The sequence below is a fragment of the Strongylocentrotus purpuratus genome, unplaced genomic scaffold (genome assembly GCF_000002235.5).
Source record: "Strongylocentrotus purpuratus isolate Spur 01 unplaced genomic scaffold, Spur_5.0 spur5_scaffold_7, whole genome shotgun sequence".
NCBI classification, from domain to species: Eukaryota; Metazoa; Echinodermata; class Echinoidea; order Camarodonta; family Strongylocentrotidae; genus Strongylocentrotus; species Strongylocentrotus purpuratus.
In genome coordinates, this window is record NW_022145613.1 from 15,366,657 (window position 1) to 15,388,415 (window position 21,759).

Here is a 21,759-nt window from a genome sequence, read left to right on the forward strand (position 1 = left end):
TATGTCTTACAATGTTGTATCAATTATCCCACATCATACATGCATTTAAGACGATGGCAGCTCTCAAAGTGTTATATCCAACAAGGAAAACGTTTTACGATTAGTAAAATATATATTCCGAAAAACTTTTCTTGTTCTCATGACACACATCTTGTCCTTAACAGTTTTTGATCTGCGGGATACGACATTGTACCTATACACAACATAAATCATTGATTTGTTGAAATATAAAGCGGATCGCTTGATCTTGCTGTCGCTACATCTTGTTTCCCCATACCGAAGGAGAATAATAGAGTTGATCTCAGGCAAATACTAAGTTAATATGAACACTGAAATGAGACAGTTTACTAAGGTATGCAGCATGCACATTACTTGAATGACTTACCCCGGGACTAACCGCAGTTACGATCGCAAAGACTTTCGGAAAATCAACCGAAGTCAACTTCCCGGGGCAAATTCAACAGCCTTGAACATTTCACTGATGTAATTATAACGTTATCAGAACATGATTTATATGGGATATATTTATAAATATCTATATTATATACATGTATATATATATATATATATATATATATATATATATATATATATATAGGCGTGAAGAAAAAGGAACGTGAGACGTAGCTGTACTTTGCACTTCAGAACCTGAAGAAGGCCTCACAAGCCGAAAGCTCGTAATAAAATTGTAAAGTACAACTACGTCTCACGTTTCTAGACCATTTTCTTCACGCCTACATTTTCTGGAACACCCGTTGTCATGTCAAAGTTGAGAATTCTCGCACTTTTATATATATATATATATATATATATATAATTATATAGGGGTATTGAAATGGTATTGAAATTTTCCTTGACGTGATTTCTCGAAAATCTCTGTGATTGTGTGTACGTAATTTCACATTTTATAGTGTGAATGGAAGATATGAAACGTATAACTAATCGCTTAAAGTTCATTACAAACAAAGCATGGTATACTTTAAGTTGGATATTCCTGATAGTTCAAAATTGGAACCTCATAATCAAAATCGGTGCATGTATAATATATAAGCAGCCTGTAACGACTGTAATTGGTTTTTTTTATTAAAGAGTCCATAATCTAAAAGATCGAATTGAATGAATGTTGTTAAATGCATTCTTCAATATGCATTATTGAATAACAGATACGCATGAATCATGGTAATTGTGTTATCTATTGAATGAAACATCCCTCCCAATGAAAAAGGATAGCGCATCAAATTTCATAATAATAATTTTCCAAATGGAATTGAAGAGACTGTACTGTGCAGCGGAGTACAACCTGCTTCACAATACTCTTAATCAATATTTGCATAACACACACAGCGAGATGATAATAGAAGATGTGTATTATGCGTATCGTTGCTATGTTACGAAACGTCCAGATAGAAGAACGCTCGTCTGGCTGGCTAAATCAATGACGCATAACGTAATAGAAGAAATATCATTTTTATTATCAGCAAAATCAATCATCGTAAGATTAACACGATCACAAAGACTTTCGGAAAATCAACCAAGGGCAATTTCAATAACCTTCTGCACTGTCCACCTATTAATATGTGCAAAAATTACAATGTTGACCGACTTATTTCATAATCTGAACATAATTTCTGAAGGCAATTCAAATGAGGTATTGAATTTACCCTAAACTTCATGCGTGATAAATATTTGCGACCATATTGAATGTGTTTTCTAATGAATTCAGCAAAAGTGATGTCATTCGTTCATTGCAAAATCTGACTATGTCATGGTAATGGGCATATAAATTCCTTTATAATGTATTGTTTTCACAATTGACCTATTATTACAATCACCCGAAAAATAGGCCTAGAGTAGTATTATTCGGACTTTGTTTGCTGATTAACACTGCTGATGCACGACAATATAATGGCACAAGACGTTATCTTAGACAATTAATTGGCGCTTGGACTTTGTTTTTTAATAGTTGTCAGTAAACAGAATAATGTCAACTTAAATCGTGCGATACTAATTGACCGTATATAAATACGGTCCGTATTTATGTTACTGATCATTTGGTATGTTACGTAACTCGCTAATTTTAAAAACAATATGCTGATGCATCGATCGGGAATTAACTAGCACGTAAATGTTGATTTAATGCAAATAGATAAAACTCTTTTAAAACAATACCTCAGTCACACTCAGCCTGGTCACACTGCTAACCCGACTCCAAGTCGATTTCTAATCGACTTATTATTGGCCTTTGAGTGTAATTTAATCTTTGGTTCCGTCTGTTATCGGACCTTTGTCATCCTCGAGAAATGAATGAGGTATTAAAAATAAATTGCCTTATTAAGTGTCTAATTAAAATGAGAGGTGGACCTTGCGCGTCTACCATGTGGAACAGATCAAATCTAATTCACATGCTAATCGCTTGCCTATTACATCTATGCCAGCATAATAGATGATATCTGTTATCAGTTGAAGTAAAGCCGGATTCAGTGGACTTCAGTCCCATGTAATGAATTTGGATTAAAGATGCCGCGTAAATGCACATTGGACATGTTTAAAGTGTTTACACTGCTATAAGTTTCCTGGATACATTTTGTTTCTCACTTTTCATCTCTAATTATTTCTTTACTTTGCAGGTTGAGAATCAATGTCATCAGCATTTCATGTTGTTTGCCCATTTCGTTTATTTTAGTCATTATCATATACCTTTGGAACAATATGATAACAAGTACTTAAGGGACTTTCTTACATATCTATTAGCCACATTTAAATGAGTTTACTGTGTAACATATTGTGTCATACTCATATCATATTTTTATTATCTTTTTAAGACACAATCTATTATTCTTGAGTTAGTTGTAGTTTTGATCATCAGTTTCGGTTGTATTGAAAGATCGAATAAACAAGATTCACACTCAGTCAACATCTATTAATTTCAGATTTTAACTGAACGCCTTGTCAGTCAAGTTCCGATAACAACCTGGCATCCGACCACTACATCCGAAATCCGGTATCTGCATTGTCATCTCGTTGACGATGATCGTTGATCAATAGCTGCTATATATTATATGTAATCACCTCACAACGTCCACATTTTCGAGTCCTTTGGCACACATAACCATTTTGTACATAATTTGATTTGATAAATAATATAAAAATTTACATTTCGATCTCTGTACAAATTATAAGGAGTCTTTATCTCCCGAATGATCGGAGAGTGATTTGACGTCGTTGGATATCCGGATACAGTTTTTCATTCTCTTTCAATGTCATTTCGAATATTCCAACAAAAGCACGATCGACGGCTACGCCAAAAACTGGTACCAGTTCGATTGGCTATCAAAATTGCTCAAATAGCTAATGAGTCTAAAAATTGCGAGTTTCGCTGAGCCTTTTCAGTCGTAACATGTCAACTCTTTGTGATGCTTTTTCCTGTTAGTCGTACTGAGTCTGTGTTGTAGATCGACCATTGCCTTGGCTGCTCCTGATTTCTGCCTGTGTCCGAATCGCTGGTTGGATGTGTTGGGAACCGATTCGGAGAAAACCGACAGGTTCTTCGGTGGTTCGGTTTTTTCCTTTGGATTGCCCTAAACAAAATTCGAAAGAGAGAAACAATCTCATTGAAATAACTATTACGACTCATTTCTAATGTATTGACTGACCAAACAATACTTCCAAATAGTCTACAAAATATTTTTTTTGTTATCACCTGCATCAAAATAATTCTTATACTGTTATAGAGGTATATGATTATATGCTACATATCGAAAACAGAATAGGTTGAATGAACATTTGAAAAATATCTAAAATTTGTATTTTTGTGCCATTGAATCAAGCGAACTTTAACCTTCGTTATGATCATACTCATTGGCGAAAGAAAGACTTAATACTAAAAATTGATGTAGGCGTAATATATAACATGCTGAGAAATACCAGAACATTTCTATTTACATTTTGAGAGTGCGCTAAAACCTAATAAATTTGTGAATGAATAAACAGAAACCTGTCACGAAATATGCTAAACATGATGATAACATATTTATATGTGCAAATTTATGTTTAGATACTAGATGACGTGCTTAGTTATTTGTAGTTACCACACCTATCATAAGTTATGAATATCTTTTGTCTCACCTTTTGATCAAAGTCCTTGAGAAACCCCCAGCCTTCGTCCCTGTCAAAGAAGAGAGGAAAACAATAGAAAATCGTTAGATTATACTGGCCACTTTGACCGCGAGGACTAAATATTGATCCCCGGTTTCTCTAACGGTCTTTGTTGGAATCCAGCTTGAGCAGATGAACCACACCCAAGTCGTCTGTAAAGTGGACCATTTGCCTGTTCGATAATACAGACTAGGACGACTGTATAATACTTGGTCTTTAAGTAGGAACCCGGGTAGGATATTAAATTGGAGGTCTCGATTTTGTTTTCTTGAAAGCAAAGTTGTGAAATGACGGCAAATTTTTGCTTTAATCGAATGAGAAAAGAATTTCAACACACACTTATGAAAGAAATGCGCTCTGCTATTTTTTCTCACTTTTCTCGTTTTACTTGGGAGTCTACAAAGTTGATATCAATTTCCTCTATAAACCCTCTTAAATCTATTACAATCAATGATTAAGTCAAAAGAAAGTCCCCCTATTAGAGTGACCTTCAGGACAGGATTCGGTCCGAGTTTCTGATGTGTTCTGTGTAACCGACATGCAGTAATCCTCCTGGGTTACTTTTGGTCTCGACATAACTCTTCCTCAACCCTTTCCTTCCAAATCTCATTTTAACCACATAAATTACCATCGCTTGTCGAGAAGGGTATAGGAGGAATAAATGTGATTAAAATGACACTCGACTGCACAAAAAAATGATTTGCTTCGTTGAAGTGAGACATCCTTTATCAAGTCAAAAGGCTTTACGGTGTACACCATGAAAAGGGATCAGCTAAACTATACATTATTCACAATAATAACCCTGGCTGTTGCTTTATAGAATGTAAGAGTTTTGTAGACTATTGGGGGCATCAAAAGAACAAGCACAAAAAATGGCGTCAGCGGGGGTGCTTCAGTGGTCTGTTATACACCTATTAAGAGCCATTATTAAAGTAAGTAATTATCTACAAAGGATACCATTTTCATCGAGTAGTTGTAGGTTTGTTTACAGTGGAAGTGCCCCAGGTGTTTAAAAGATCCTTTGGCTCAGGCGCAGCTTCCAACTGGCATTGATAGACTTGCCAGCATTGAGAATAAGTTAGACAAGGCTATGGAAATGTTTACAACCAATATACAACTCCTGATAGGCAAAATTGACCAAAAGGCTGATAGGTCTGAGGTTGTTTCCATCCAGACACAACTCACTGCAGTCAAATCTGATTTGGACTCGCTGAAAGTGGACCGACAAACAAATGCAAACAAAGATGTTGGACTCTGTGTGAGTGAAATGGAAGAGAGAGAGGTAAGAAAACTAAATGCTGTGGTTTTCAACGTTCAGGAGAGTGATAGCATAGATGATAAGATTAGGAAAGAGGAAGATACTAACTTGTTTCAGGCAATACTCACACAGATTGATGCTCCACCCACTAAGATCATAGACGTTAGACGTTTGGGGAAATACAGCAGGGAAACGGCCGCTGGCAAACCACGCCCCCTTAGAGTTAGCACCGAAACAGTCAAAGAAAGGGACTCGATCATAAAATCAGCTCCGCGACTAAAACAATTTGTTAACACAAAGAGAGTTGTTATTCGTAGAGACTTGACCCCGATCCAAAGAGAGGAAGAAAAAAACTTATACATGGAATTGCAGGAAAAAAAGGGAGAGTCAGCCCGTCAAGGGGATATGAATGCACAGTGGGTGAGAAGGAGGGGAAGGGTGACCAACATCGGGACATATATAGAAGCAGCACAAGCAAAGAGAATGGAAACAAATGTGAGAAGAAAGACAAACAAAACACCCGTAGAACAAGTAAAAGACCTGGAGAGCCGCGAAGACTTCCCAGAAATCAACCAGTAGGTTGTAAACTTAATAAACTCAAGTGCATTTATGCAAATGTAGATTCATTATTGAATAAAAGAGATGAATTTAAATCAATCATTACTTTGTATAAACCACAAATAATTGGCATTACAGAAGTTAAGCCAAAGAATTTACGTTACAATGTTGAAGTAGCTGAAGTGAAGCTAGATAGTTTCGATATTTTTCATAATCTCTACGAAAATGGCCGTGGGATTTGTTTGTATATATGTAAGAGCCTCAAAGCAGAGGCCTATACAAGTTTTTCTGTTAGTAGCTTCAAAGAAGCAGTTTTTGCCACAGTTGATTTTCAGGAAGGTGGTAAACTCCTTGTAGGTCTTTTTTATAGAAGTCCAAACGCAGATAACCGTGTAAATGATGGGTTGTGTGCACTTTTCCAAGAAGTGGGTCAGAGTACCTTTCAGGATGTTTTGTTAATTGGGGATTTTAATTTTCCAGACATAGACTGGGGATTAGAATCTTGTACAAAGGGTGTAGAGCATCCAGCTCATAAATTTATTGAGAGCACTAAAGATGCTTTCCTAGTACAGCACCAAGTTCAGCCTACACGGCACCGTAGTGGCCAATGTTCCAATGTCTTAGACTTGGTTTTTACAGCTAATGAACATGCTATTGCAGATATTACAACCTCTGCCAGTCTTGGCAGAAGTGATCATTATACATTGATTTTTGACATGAAAATAAGAGGCCAAGGCGCCAAAACTGGAGAAACAAGATACATTTATGATAAAGCAGACTATGATGCAATGTATGATAAGATTATGGAAATTGATTGGAATAATGAATTTTGGGAGATGTCCATGGAAAAATCATGGTCTTTCTTCAAAACTACACTGTTAGACATCTTTAATTGTTATACACCAAAGAAAACACTAAACGTAAGTCAGAGGAAAAAACATTGGATGAACAGAGAGACTCTGGAAGTGGTTAGAGAAAAACATAGACATTTCAGAAAGTGGCAAGAGATGAAAAGCGAAAAAAATCGGGAAAAGTATTCTAGTGCAGAAATTGAACAGCAAAGACGTTGTTATAGTAGATCCAGCAACCAAGCAAGGTGGCAGTGTAGGAAGGCGGTGAGTTCATATGAGAAATATATAGCCTCAGGAGTTAAGAAGAATGCAAGAGCCTTCTGGTCATATGTAAACTCAAAAATAACAACTCGGGAAAGTGTCTGTAATTTAACCAAACCTGATGGGAGTAAAACAGAAACGGATCAGGAGAAGGCTGAGGTTTTGCAAGATTTCTTCTCTTCAGTTTTCACCCAGGAAGATTTACAAGATATTCCTCTCCCTTTAGATGTTGAATTTGACACTCCACTAGACGACATACAGATTACGTCAGGAGATGTGTTTGAATTACTGCGTAGACTTAAGCCTAATAAATCTCCGGGGCCTGACAAAATACATCCCCGTCTACTAAAAGAACTAGCAGATGTGTTAGCTCTACCGATTTCTTTGCTGTTCCAAAAGAGTCTTGAAAGTAAACAGTTACCCCAGGACTGGAAATCTGCAAATGTTACCCCGATTTTCAAGAAAGGTAACAAAAGTGATAGTAAAAATTATAGGCCAGTTAGTCTAACAAGCATTATTTGTAAAATGATGGAGAATCTTGTGCGTAAGCAATTGCTTGACCATCTTATGACGAATGATTTGATTTCAGTTCACCAGCATGGGTTTGTAGTTGGTCGGTCTTGCATCACCAATCTTTTGGAAGTGTTGGACCAGTGGACACAGATTTTGGATGATGGAGGCACAGTAGATGCCATATATTTGGACTTCATGAAGGCGTTCGATACGGTGCCTCACCACCGACTGCTTCTCAAATTAGAATCGTATGGAGTTCGTGGGAATGTACTTGCATGGTTAGAGTCTTTTCTGAGTGGACGGCAGCAAAGAGTAGTGGTCAGAGGCAAGCAGTCTAAGTGGGGCAAAGTCCTGAGTGGAGTGCCGCAGGGCAGTGTGTTGGGTCCATGTTTATTTTTGCTATTTGTCAATGACCTTCCAAAAGTTGTCAACTCAAATATTTCGATGTTTGCAGACGACACAAAGTTGTATGTCCGTGCTGATACTGCAGATTTAAGAAAGCAACTTCAAGAGGATCTGTCACGTATGGAAGAATGGGCTGAGAAATGGCAGCTTTGCTTTCATCCTGATAAGTGTACTGTTTTAAGGCTTGGGAAGTTACCGGCAGAAGCCTCTACAGACTATTGTATGAAAAAGGGGACAGACTCTGTAACACTATCTGTTACAAAAGTAGAAAAGGACCTAGGTGTCCTAGTAGATTCACAACTATCATTTAAAGATCACATTTCCCAAACAGTTCTCAAAGCGAATCGAGTACTTGGAGTTATCCGTAGGACATTTATGTACCTCAATACTGATACTATGCCGTTTTTGTTTAAAGGCCTCGTTAGGCCCATTTTAGAATATGGACAAGCCGCATGGTCCCCATACAGATTAGGAGAACAGAGAATGTTGGAGAGCGTACAAAGACGTGCAACAAAGATTATTCCTGGCCTTAGAAATTTAACATACCAGGAGCGCTTGACCAAACTCAAACTACCAACTCTTGTTCACAGGCGTAAAAGGGGGGACATGATCGATGTGTATAAGTACGTGAATGGCTTGTACACTGTGCAAGAGATGCCCTTTAAGATGAGTACAGAAGATCGAACTCGAGGTCACTCTAGAAAACTTGAAAAGAAATATTCAAGGCTAGATATAAGAAAATACTTTTTTAGCAATAGAGTCGTGGAACTGTGGAACGGTCTCCCAGAAAACGTTGTGGCAGCTGGGTCGGTAAACTCTTTTAAGAATAGACTTGATAGTCACTGGTCAAAGAGTGTACCAGTAAGCCTTCTGTATGAGCCGGTCTAGGTGTTGTCTATTGTCTCATGTTATTACACAACCTCCTCCCTCCACAAAATAGCAGTAATCACGGAAGAATCCTGGATCGATGAACAGGCTTAGACCTACAACATCGTGTTTTAAAGTAAAGTAAAGTAAGTAAGTAAAGTAAAGTGCATAATCATTGCATACATCTTATGATGATCACGACACGAAAAATGGTGGAAGGACTTTCAGAGCACAAGAATCAGAAAAAAGAAGAAAACAAATATGAGTAAGCTGATGTCAGAATGACAATTTTAAGCATATTACCGATTTTAACAGGAAAAGATAGGAGTTTTTTCTTTCCTCAGTTAACATAATTATAATGATTGTATGACAATATGCTACCCTGTTTAAAAAGGACACTTAAAAAAAAACGTTACAGTTGTGAAAACAATATTGTATCAAACATGAACAACCGGTTGTATATGCGTTCTTTAATCAGATACAAATAAATAATAAGAACTGTTACTATGACCATTCTATAATATGCAATCTGTCAGCTTTTTTTGCAAGTATATATTTGATACCATAACAAAGTATGTATTTAAGTAAAGGCCTGCACAATGACATATGATCGTTGTCATCAACTTTACAAAAGTGGTGGACAAATTGTATAAAATGAGGGGATTTCCTTCATCATGTCCAAAAGTAGTTGGAAATAAAAGAATGGCAAAACTCACCATCTTAATTGTCCGTTCTTCTCCCTGCCAACCGTCTCCCTCCACGTCTTATCCTCAATCACAGAATTACACTCTCTGAAGTCAGCCCGTGTGTGTCTCCCGCTTACTCCTGCACCTCCTCCTCCTCCTCCTCCTCCTCCTCCTCCAGCCGCTCCTGCCCGTGGCTGATGATCGCCTGCCCGCTGCTGTGGTTGCTTGGGCTCGGGAGCGCACTTGTTGTGGTAGGCACTGGAGATTCGGGTAGAAGGGATGCGGTAACCGGCCGAGGTGGCACGGTCGTGCATAATATGAGACATGATGATAAGTTAATAAATCAATCGATGATAATATGTTCTCCAAATTGTCAAAAAAGTTGTTTGATCAGTCAAACTATATGGCAATCACTGAAAGACATGCCCTCCGAAAACTCTGAGATGGATCAGACAAGTTTGGCAGAGTCAAATCAAGATTTGTTCTTGATGTTTAGAGCGAAGTCAAAGATTGAGATATACTTCGACGGTCTCGATATATCATTCGATCATAACTCGACATCGTACACGGTAACATGTAGTAGATAAATGAACCGAGCCACATCAAAAGAACATCTCCTAGCTATTCCTAATCACTGTTGAATGTTAAATGAGAGTGTTCCCGTTCCTTCCATAATCTTGGCCACTATCCTGGTCAATAGATAGCTTTCAATTTTAATCAAACGCGATCGCGAAATGAAAATAAATATGGCGTCAGAATTACTATCACGAATATATGCCGACGACGAGACATATACCGGATGGCCTATACGGGAGAGTGCCTTATCGCGGTATGACAGTGCTGTTATGTGGTAAATATTTGGATCACAATAAAAGAATTGAAGAGCTTGGATGCATTGATGCATTGATTCTATTGACTGCATACAGAGTGCGAAACCCGATCGAGACCTTTGGTTTCGGCGAGGTTTTTGTTCGGCACCGGCGCGGCGTGTCGCACTACGGACTCGTCGCTTGGCAACGGTAAACAGAAGACGATTGGGGATTTTCTTTTTCTTCTTAGCTGGTGTGCGTGCAAGCTATATAGCAAAGTACTGCAAAGGCTTTCTCAATGACATTGGGTGTCTGAGAGGGTATTATCAGCTGTATACGGTCGATGATAAGATGAAGGGGTCTAAAGGGGGACATTCCCAGCGCCACATCATGATAAGGCCGACACATTAACAGGTTTGGTGTTATGCTACTGTTTCTGTCTCTCGAGTATGTGGAACAAATGGAAATGAACAGTAGATCAATATGGACAAAGTTACGCAAAGGGAATTATGTGGGATCAGATATTTATCGGTTGAAAGTAACCAGTAAATTATGTTTCTTGTCTTAATCTATGACCATTAATAAGTCAATAATTTGTTCATGTAATTATAAGATATAAGTTTGTTCTTTTGCTATTTGTTAGTATAGATAGCAACATAATTATAATGCGCTATATAAGCCTTGCATTATTATTTTTATTTCCATTATTATTGGACGTGATACATGTAATAACAAATACAGTCTATATCATGGGTAGCACTAATCTGTTAGGAAACGAACCCATCAAAATGTACAACGAAAGATAATGTTCCTTTAAAGAAAATGGCACATTGTAGGACATTATAAGACAAGTTTTACGCCACTTTTCTATGAATATCATTTGGACGTACACATGCCTACACAAGTACCATAATTACCCCAGCATCCCCCCTTTAAGACACTTGATTATATATTTCTTTTGATTTTATGCTTTCTATAATTATACTCTCTTAGAACACCATCTACTTTTAACCCAATATCTAGTTTATGTTGAAGTGCTGAAACGAAGGTCGGCCAAATAGAAAGAAACGGGATATATACAGGTACACTGATGCCCATAAAGTTTGAATATATTTCTCTTACCTCTTTCCGTCAAGTTATAGTAAGGAATTACGATTTATTCTTGACAGATATGTTTTATATAAAAACTCAGATTTTTATTGATCAATCTAAAGAATAACAGAAATTGGTCAATACAGTTCTGAGAGAAATGATTTTATTTATAAATAATAAATTATGTATTGTCACAATAATGTCATGAAAAAATCCAACTTTATAGGCAACAGAGTAGAAAGTATTGGCTTGACGTTAGCAAATGGTTTCATGAGCAGTAATTATTTGGGTTTGTGCACTATTTCATCTAATTGTCTCCCAAGTCCCTGCATATTCCTTCAGAAAGTGATTAAAAACAGCTAAAGGTCCCCACTGGGCTTCATTATCCTGTTCGAAGCCGTACAATAAAAACAAAAACTAAACCTTGTCTGCAAGTAACATGGATCGTTTGAAAGGAAAAACGCTTCGCTAAGGCGTAAATTTATATAATGCATCATGTCGCAGCACTTTCGTGACTGTCATAAAAAAAAATAATCGAGAATGTCTATACTTGACACTTTTAAAAAATCAATCATTGGGATTGCGATATATTTAAAAACTATCAACGAATTTCACATGAGTGATGTTTAATAAATGATTTATGGTTGGTTTATCCCGTCTCGAAATCATAATTTTCATTTTGTAAATTAGAAATCTGTTTTTCTCTTGAAAATGGGGATTCACCTACACTTTCGTTTAATGTCATTCTTGTTTATTTCCATTAATGCAACTACCTCACGATATACATGTACATCGAATAATAACACCCTCTTCTAAAAAGAAGGGAAAACTCCTACTTTTATATTGATTGTAACTAAAAATGATGTTTTGGTACATATTGATATTGTAGCTGTAGTAATAGCTGTAGTAGGAGTAGTAGAATAAGACAAAGAAGGAGTAGTAGTATACGAAGTAGTAGTAGTATTCGTCGTAGTATTCGTCGTAGTAGAAGTCGTCTTATAGTATCAGTAGTATTTGTCGAAGTAGTAGCAGACTTACATTTATTGGATGGCATTGAATGAGCATATTCTCATTAATGTCTGTATGTTTGTAAGGTAAGGACTAGGCCAACGCTATAAATTAGTTGTATTACAGTTTAATACATCATTTCGCGCTCAAAGAATAGAGACAATAATTAATTCCAGGCAGGCTTGTTGACAGGCAATGCCACGATCAAGAATCTATTCTTTCATTTCAAGTGAAATCGCAAGAACTACTTATCGATTTGTAATTGTTAATTACACGGCTGAATAACGTTAACTGAGATCGAGTTAAAAATCAATGTAGCAGGTCGAAAGTATCTGAATTGTCAACCACGCAATGGTCATATATGCATAATTTATTTGTACTTCACTTTCAATTCAACAACAATGTATTTAACAATTTCACAACCCCCCCCCAAAAAAAAAAATAAAATAAAATAAATAAATAAATAAAAAATAAATAAATAAAAAAAATAAATAAATAAAAATAAATAAAGATTCAAGTTCTTTCCCAATCACATCTTAACATTAAACAGACATCTATATTATTTCAAAATAATTGAGAAAAAAAAATCATGTAAAATCACGTGATTTTTACCTTTTTGGGGGGTTGGGCCCCCCCCCCCTGGCGCTCAAGGGGGGGGGGGTGCAAATTGAAATTTTTTTGAGGATCAAAAAAAAAAAAAATGTGCTCACTACCCCCCCCCCCCCCCACTGAGCGACTTTTCGGCCCGGCGCGATTTTCAAATTTTCGGGAGCAAAAAAAAAAAAAAAGTTGGGCCCCCTCCCCTAAGAAATCCTGGATCCGCCCTGGGTCTAATGCCTCCTGGTCAAACTAGTGCAGATAGGCTTTAATATATTATAAGAACAAATATTATAGCCCTTCTCTTGGGATGAGGAAAAAACATAATCTCGGAACAGATACACTTTCTAGTGTCAGATTTCGATACAATATTGCACCTCCTTTTCAGACTTTCCCCGGATTTTTTTCAAAATCAATAAATTTCATTCACTTAAAAATTCCAATCGATTTCCCGAGTGCTACCACCTGTTTGGAAGCTTCGCGTAGGGGGCGGAGACTTCCGATTTCCACAGCTATTTTCTGAACTATTAATAATTGATATCAATAGCTTATGAATATTTTAGCTCGCCGACAGCAGCAGGTCGTCTGCACAAGCCACTTAGCGTAATTAATTTTCTATCGAGCCACTCCGCGAAGGCGAGAACGGATGTTTACAGAAAGGTGGCATTTTTACGCATTTTATCTCTTGTGAACTTTACCAAAATAACAGTATTACATTTTGCTGTAAACAAAATGAAGGATAATAGTTACCTATATAACATGGGCTCATTCCCGGTTTCGGATATTGCGTTGTTTATCCCAATCAAAATCAGTTTACTACAAACTGAACAAAAAACCCCAAATATGCATGAATTATAACTGCCCCATAGCTACAAGGTGGTTAAATATTTACCCAACATTTTTACAGTGTTGTCGATGTTATTTCTTAATCTCCAATTGGGGGAAAAGGAGAGGGCCAATTTATTGATGGCTATTCTAGTGACATTTATTCCAAAATGAATACAATACCTACCCCGTTTCCATGCTTTGCATGCCTTGGTCTCTATTCCTCATAGCTTCCATTGATTCCTCAATCTTATTTCAAATTTGAAAAAAAGAAGAAGAACCACACGTCTTCTTTAGGCCGCACATTAATTAACATCAGATAAGCTATATCTTTAAACCTGTCTATAAACAGATAGACAGTCCTTGTAGAAGACAGAAAACGGCTTGGTCGGCTGTACGTCCTTTCATATACAATCAAATGCACGTATTCTCAGATAATCCGAAAGTGCCTTTCAATGATCATCTTGGGTTTTGCCAACAATGAATTTTTCTTGGAGATGCAAACTTAATTTTTAACAAAAGAACTTCAATTTTATTATGCACGGGTCATACCAACAAAATTATGGTAAATACGGAGCGGCTAATGTTGGTTGTGCCAAACTGTACTTGGTTTTATAGAAATCCATGAATCCTAAAAATTCCTTCTCTAATGCCAAGTTGATATTGTCAATTTTTCACTCGTCTCTCAAAATTGTTGATGAATCTAGTCACCGAACAAAACTGATGTCTTGAATTTGACAGGGTGTTCAAGATTTGAAGAGCACATCAAACACCTCTCCAGGCTGCGATCCAAATACGTGTGTTAAACACCAAACACCGGGAAAACAACTTCAGTTTGTCCTCTATACGGGTGCTCTCCAAATTCAAAACGACTCTGATCAAGGTTGTCAAATTGTCTCCCTGGTCAAACGCCAAACTAAAACCAAGATATATCAAGAAGACTGGGGAATGTTTGACAACCCCGGGGGTATATACATCTACGAGTGTCCGCCATTGTTATCTCTTGTCTACAAACAAATTCTCCATGTCAATCGAGGTAACTTAGCTCCCGCTTAAAAGTCATTTGGCAAACATAGGAGTTTGATTCGACTGGTGAAGTATCCCCGGCATGACTTGCTTTGAAAATGTGTATGTGTGTGTGTGTGTGGGGGGGGGGGGGGCGGGGTGTCTGAATTTTAGATCCGTCATATTGCGTCACAGTTGTGATGTAAACATAATTTGTCAGATTAAGATGTTGCATCATTACTATTTGAAGAAGAAATCGAATTCCCATTCACCTTTAACCAGTCCTTAAATTTCATAAACGTGAGAAAGGTGAAATAAAATGAATGGATGTGTATATACAAAGGGTCAAATGACCTTATATCTTCAGAAGCAAAGCCTTAGGTAAACATTTCTAGCTTTCAAATTTTGATGAAATTAATACTTCACTTGTAAAGGAATATTGACCATTCGCATTCATAGTTTATGCTCTACGATTTTCGGGGGGGGGGGGGGAGGGGGCAGGGTTGTCGAATGAGGGGTGGGGTGATAGGCTATTCAAACCCCATTGTTTTTGAAAATATAATTATTGTTTTGTATGTTTAGTCTTTTAGAACACCTCTCGGAAAAATTTAAATGAATGACCATAATATACAACTTTTTTTTCAGAAATTGGGAAAATAGGACTCTTTTTTTTATTGTTCAATCTCTGACACATGGAAAATTCGGTTAAAATTCGGTGCAAATATATTAAACCATCCGAATATTTGGGAAAGTATACTAAAACCCTTCACCCACTCCCCCGGGAGGTAATGGGATGGGGTGCGGTTGCAGATCTACAGAGCAATTAACTGCTGCACTAAGCTTACACTATTTGTTAAGGCTTTTCCTACTGAAGCAAACGGTATCTTAAGCCTTTAGTTAAATTTGAAAATCATTACCCATCAATATCAGGTTTCAGTCGCACCTGAAGTCGGTGATGTTATCAAAACGGCTTAACGACGTTAAAAGCCTCACCTCTGTCTGAATTTGCATCTAACTGTCTCCTTTTAATTAGATAATTAATTGGAATTCCGATGGCAACACGACCAAACACTGTGTCGGCTGACAGTGATGTGCGATAAAGGGGATAACTGGTGTTAATGTACGAAAGAGCAATGGATCAGGGGTATAGAGCACTGGTCTTGGCGAAACCAAGTCGATGTGCTAGTGCCCTTTTGGTAAGACATTAATCCTCATTACCAGGTCCCTCGGAGAGGAATGTCGGGTCCCTTGTTGCTTACTAACAAGCGATCACATGCTTTCTTAGAAATCAGGTAAAACAATCATCATCAAAACAAGTGTGCACACCTCCCCCCACTCCGAGAACGGACGGACCCCATGCGCGTTACCAAAATGACCGGTAAAGGGGTACTTTTCGTTCGACAAAATCCGACCCGAGAATAATTGTAAAAAAAGGGGGTGTATTAACTTTTCACCCGGAGATTTCTTTAAAAAGGGGGTGTTTTTTCTTTTTTTCTCTCATCTCTTTGGACTCCTGAGAAATTATTCCGAATTTAGGGGGGTACATTGAGCATTTTTCCGGATTTAGGGGGGGGGGGGGGGGGGTCTCCAAGGCAGGAAAAGCCCGCGAAAACCCCGCGAAAGGGGGGTTCGGAAATGTTGGCAGTCCTCAGATAGGGGGTGCTTTCAAAAAGAGGGAACAAGCATAAGCGTACCCTAAATAACACTGAGTGGGGGGGGGGGGGGCACACCTCTACAAGTAGGAAGTAATCTGGTCCTATTCACCCAGAGTAGCTGAATCGGTATTAATACATTATGGCCCTTCATTAATACTTTTTTTAAATGCGACCCGAGCTACCATATAACGCCAAAGCATTAATAGTGAATGTCTTCCTACAGGGTATACTCACCTAATTCACCTAGATGGGGAGTAGTGAAAGTAGACTTCATGTCTTGTCATATGAATTATTAGTGTTTGTGGCAGGGATTCGAGACCTGTGCAATGTGGTTGAAATAGTGAGGTGAATTGCACTTGCAAATAACATCAAAACAGTTATCTTATCATGAAAAAAGTATGAATCTACTAAAATTGATCACAAGAAACTTCTTTTGGATTACAAACCTCGGACAATAAATCCTCTGGCAACGTACTGTTAGGACAAAATACCGGACAACGATCCCTCATGACAACCATCCCTATAGGACAATGACCTCCATACAGGTAACAATAATATGCGGACCACTACCCTGGACAACTACCCCGGACAATTACCCCACACACTACCTCTAACTTGAGTATTTCTGTATAGCTATCTCAGGTAAACAGTTGATTAATGGAAAGGAGATAGTTAATCCGGGGCGAGTAGCTTGAGGTAATTGTTCTTGAGGACTGCATTTCTATGAATAATTGTCCAGGCTGGGGAAGTTGTCCGGGGGTAATGTCAGGAGTGTATAATTGTCTAGGGGAAATTATTTAAGGAGCACTGGTCCGATGCTGCGCCAGGGAGAGCTGATTTGTGCAGTTAGTTGTCGGTGGAGAGTGGGAGAGGGAGGGGGGGGGGGGGTAGTTGATTGTCCGGGAGAAACACCCCCTTTGCTTTTCTGAATTTTCTGCATCTGTTTTGTTTTCGCGATTTGGTCATCATGCCTATATTGTACGATATCACATATCGATTATTTCCAGATATGCCGATTAATGGACTGACTAACTGTCACGCTCTGCTCAGAGTCCGGAAAGTAGCACCAGTATATAGGCATAAACAGCACGATTATCCAATATTATTCTTTCAGGAGAGAGAGAGAGAGAGAGAGAGAGAGAGAGAGAGAGCGAGAGAGAGCGAGAAAGAAAGAAAGAGGGAGATAGGGTGGGGGATTGGGGGGGGGGGGGGAGAGAGGGAGAGAAAGGGGGAGGGGGGGGGGTGCAGATCAACAGACTTACATGTAGTAGTAGTATGACAGAGAGGACTGGAATCTGAAGACAGTGCTTAAAGGGAGCACACAACATGCACCAACGAATGTGATGATGATGATGATTACGACGACGAAGAGCATGACGATGACGACGATGAGTACTATAAAGCTTCTTAAAAGTTCCAATTACTATTATTTTGGACATCATGTACCTAAAAATGGGCGGGGTATTGAATTTGTCCTAGCGAAATGTCATATTTGACATGTTTGAGGATTAGTCTATTACTAGGTGTTGTGATGCACGATATATATATATATATATATATATATATATATATATATATATATTCACCCTTAATATACAAGTAATCCAGGGCAAACTGTTGATGGTAATGAAAATAATCTGCCCACATACCGGTGTTGCCATCTTATATATTTTAACAATGTTAAATCTGGGATGCACGGCCCTACGTGTTATCAGTGTCTGTGATATGGTGTTATATTGAAGCCCTAAACAAAAATTGCGCTTCAAAATTATCAAGAAGTGCCTCAAAAAAGTAAAAACCTTTGAGTGACCGGATTTTACCATACTCGTTTTCCCCCAATAGACTGCAGTGTTATGAAAACAGTTTGGCAAACGCAAAATTTGATTTCGATTTTCAATCATAAATATATTGATAATCACGCAGATGACTTGTAAAAGTCGGGGTGTCTGACTTACCTAAAGGTTTATAATTATCATTGCAGCATGAGCTAAATCTAGGATTTTTTTAAAGGATGTAAGACAATTAGTTACCGGATCCCTTCAAAGGCAAATTGGAAAAAAAGTATATACTTACGTTTTGCCCAATGTTGGATTGACAGCCTCCAGAAAGTCTGAATCCGAACTTGTCACCTTCTTGGAATACATCTTTCTTTCAGATCAAGTCTTTAAATGAATAAATATGTCAATACATACTTGCTAGCGTCTTTTACACGATAGAGCGTCATAGCACTTCTCTGTCTACAATATTGCAACCGATCCGCAATATTCGGTTAATAAGTCTTATAGAAAGCACGAAGTGAGAGGTTGCCACGACGACGACAGTAAAGCATCGTTAATAATTCTTGCCAGAAGTTGCAAAGCACAGGGTTGTTTCAAATGAGTGTCTTTTTTGACAAGTTTGCAGTCATGATGTCGCATGTTATCTTATTGTTAATTCATGATGAACATAAATCGAAATACACCTCTCTATTTAGCCACTGTTCGGATGCTGCATTGTCAGTTTCCGAGACAAAATGTTTGTTATCACTTTATATTCATGATATTTGGTGCTTATTCCATCTTCTAGTCTCATCATGTCAAACATTCAATGGATTCACCTGCTTTGAGCCACTTTGACGGAAACTTCATGAATTAATGACTCTATCATGAGTAGCTTCGAATTCGAGCTGCTGAATGCAATGTTTCGATCACTTCACATCATGGTCTGATAGTGTAGCTGCTGACTGGTCTGTAACTCGAGAAAAAAAACCTTCCCACACCACCTTGGTATTCGCAAATGTTTAACTAGTATGTGATTCATTTACTAGCGCTTCCAATAATGAACACAGCAATACTAACGTTCAACATTCTTTCCAGTTCTATAGCAGACGACACGAACTGTTTTGAGTTGGTTCTGTTGTGAGGCGCATCCCCTCTCAAAGTACGACGGCGACGGCAGTCAGTGAATTTTATTGTCATGTTAAAACCTTTAGTTGTTCCTGATCCCTTGAATAAGGTCACATGGTATTATAGAGATGAGCATTGATAACCATGGCTATGCCACCATGCACGCTTATATCACGCTTGACTGAAACGAAATATCATTTGCTTTTGTCCTCGGGGGAAGCATACTTGCGTGGTGATGAAAATGAATATCATGAAGCATGTCATGACTATACTTATAAGCGAGCTAGCTAGGCTCGGTCGCAAGGTTCAGAGAAGGGGTAAAGAAATCCTTACGAGAGAAATTGGCGGCAATCAATTCAAGCAAGTTCTGTGCATCATGATATGGCTCGCATCAGGAAATGACTCTCAAGCTTCTGCTTCTTTTCTATATGATAATATAGTTCGCACTATATTTGGGCTTCGTATACTAGTGCTCCATGGGGCTAGATCTAGTAGTTGACAGAAAGAAAACTTGTTATTGTGCTCGCGCCAGAAGACCGACATCTGTATTGATCGATCGATTGACTAATTTGTGAAAGGGTTGGAAAAAACATGCTTTTGTTTGTCGAGGAATCGTCCTGATTGAAATGTCATTGTCAGAGATGGGCATCAAAAGAAGGAATCTAGTTTCCTTTGTTGGGGTGCGGTGTGTAAGGTCCAAGAGGTGTGGAAGACAAGAGAGAACTTCGGAGAAGTGCCGAGTAGCCAAGTGGGATAGAGGGCTCTTTTGTTGACGAGGACCCTGTTTGTGAGGTAGACGATCGAGAGGGGGTAGATGAGAGAGGAAGTGAAAGAGGGGTGAGGGAGAAAAAAAAGGGGATGGGGGAGGAGAGAGAGATTGAGAGAGAGATAGAGAGAGAGAGAGAGAGAGGGGGAGAGAGAGAGGGAGAGAGAGAGAGAGAGGAGACAGAGGGGAAGGGAGGGAGAGAGAGAGAGATCGAGATAGATCGAGATAGAAAGGAGAGAGAGAGAGCGGGAGAGAAGGAGAAGAGAGAGAGAGAGAGAGAGAGGGAGAGAGCAAGAGAGAAGGAGAGAGAGAGAGAGAGAAATGGTTGGGGGGGGGGTAGAAGGAAAGAGATTGAGAAAGAACGAGAGAGAGACAGACAGACAGACAGAGAGACTGAGAGGCGAGAAAAAGGGCAGAGATTATAAAAAAAAGAAAATCTGAGGGGAAGGTTTTTGTGAGATATAAATTGTGAGAAAGGGGGAAAACAGATATGTTTAAAAAGGAACATGTTTTGATTGACGACACATAGTTGAGGTACATTATAAAGATAGGAGGCAGAGACAGGCGAAATATTTATCACAGCCATGACTCAACAACATTTTCATCTTGTCTAAAACTACCTTCACTCAAGTTGACAAAACCAAGAAAAAAGCACCTGGACACATGCACGTACTACATACATAAACCCATAAACCCAAGCTAATGACAGAGCTAATAAAGAGTCAACCTCCAGGTAACTCATGATTATTAGAAACCATGAATTTTCTATTGTGAGAGTATTTTTTGTAACAATATACCGACATCGCAGTCGTACAAGTTATAATAATTTTCCGAGGTTCGTAAATTTTGAACGTTGGGTGAATTCATCACTTTACGATTATATATTTTACATGTTTGTCTTATTAGCTTGCAACTGTCTTGTCAGTAATACTTGTAGGCCTACTTAAACGAGCGTTTGGAAATGCAAAACATCTCCTGTATCTAGTCTACGTAGCTATCCATATTCTTCATATATCAATGGCAAAAGAAATATCATGATAGAAGATATTAGATATATATACACAGAAACATATATGATTACCTTTCTAGAGACTCGATCCGGGCACCACTATTCACTTACTTAAAAACAGTTCAAGGCATGGAAAAACCAGAATATTTCCCCCAACAGAATTAGGCCATGCGGCAAAACAAATACTGCAAAAACATTGAAATTGTATAGTCCTACAACATCGTGATCTTGTGGGGTCACACATTTTGAACAATTCTGATGCACTTAGATAAGCGCGGGTTGTCATGGTTTTCGGTATACAATGACGTACTCACCATTTCCTTTCGATGTAGAGGTCAAATTGATGTCAAGCTCAAGGCTATAGGTCATCTGGAGGTTTGGATGAGACCCGGAGAGAGGTTAGTCTGGCAGGGACGGACCATTACCGTCTAGTCTAACGGGAATCACGGAACTGCATTTATGGTAGTTTATCTGCATGGCCTCGAAATATTAATAAAGAAATAATATTGTCTTATGTACGTGTGGCTCAGGAGAGTGATGAATTGACCACAACC

The 21,759-nt window shown here is 38.3% G+C and overlaps 1 protein-coding gene across 1 annotated transcript; it reads right to left on the minus strand.

Annotated features, from left to right (window-relative positions):
* Positions 1–1,448: 1,448 nt before the first annotated feature.
* Positions 1,449–19,844, minus strand: LOC578348 (uncharacterized protein C2orf50). Its single transcript, XM_030974162.1, has 4 exons — positions 18,619–19,844; positions 9,585–9,812; positions 4,126–4,165; positions 1,449–3,578 (listed from the first exon to the last, which is right to left on the minus strand). The coding sequence occupies exons 1-4, from the start codon at positions 18,687–18,689 to the stop codon at positions 3,387–3,389; spliced, it is 531 nt and encodes a 176-aa protein (XP_030830022.1). The 5' UTR covers positions 18,690–19,844; the 3' UTR covers positions 1,449–3,386.
* Between the last annotated feature and the right edge of the window lie 1,915 nt (positions 19,845–21,759).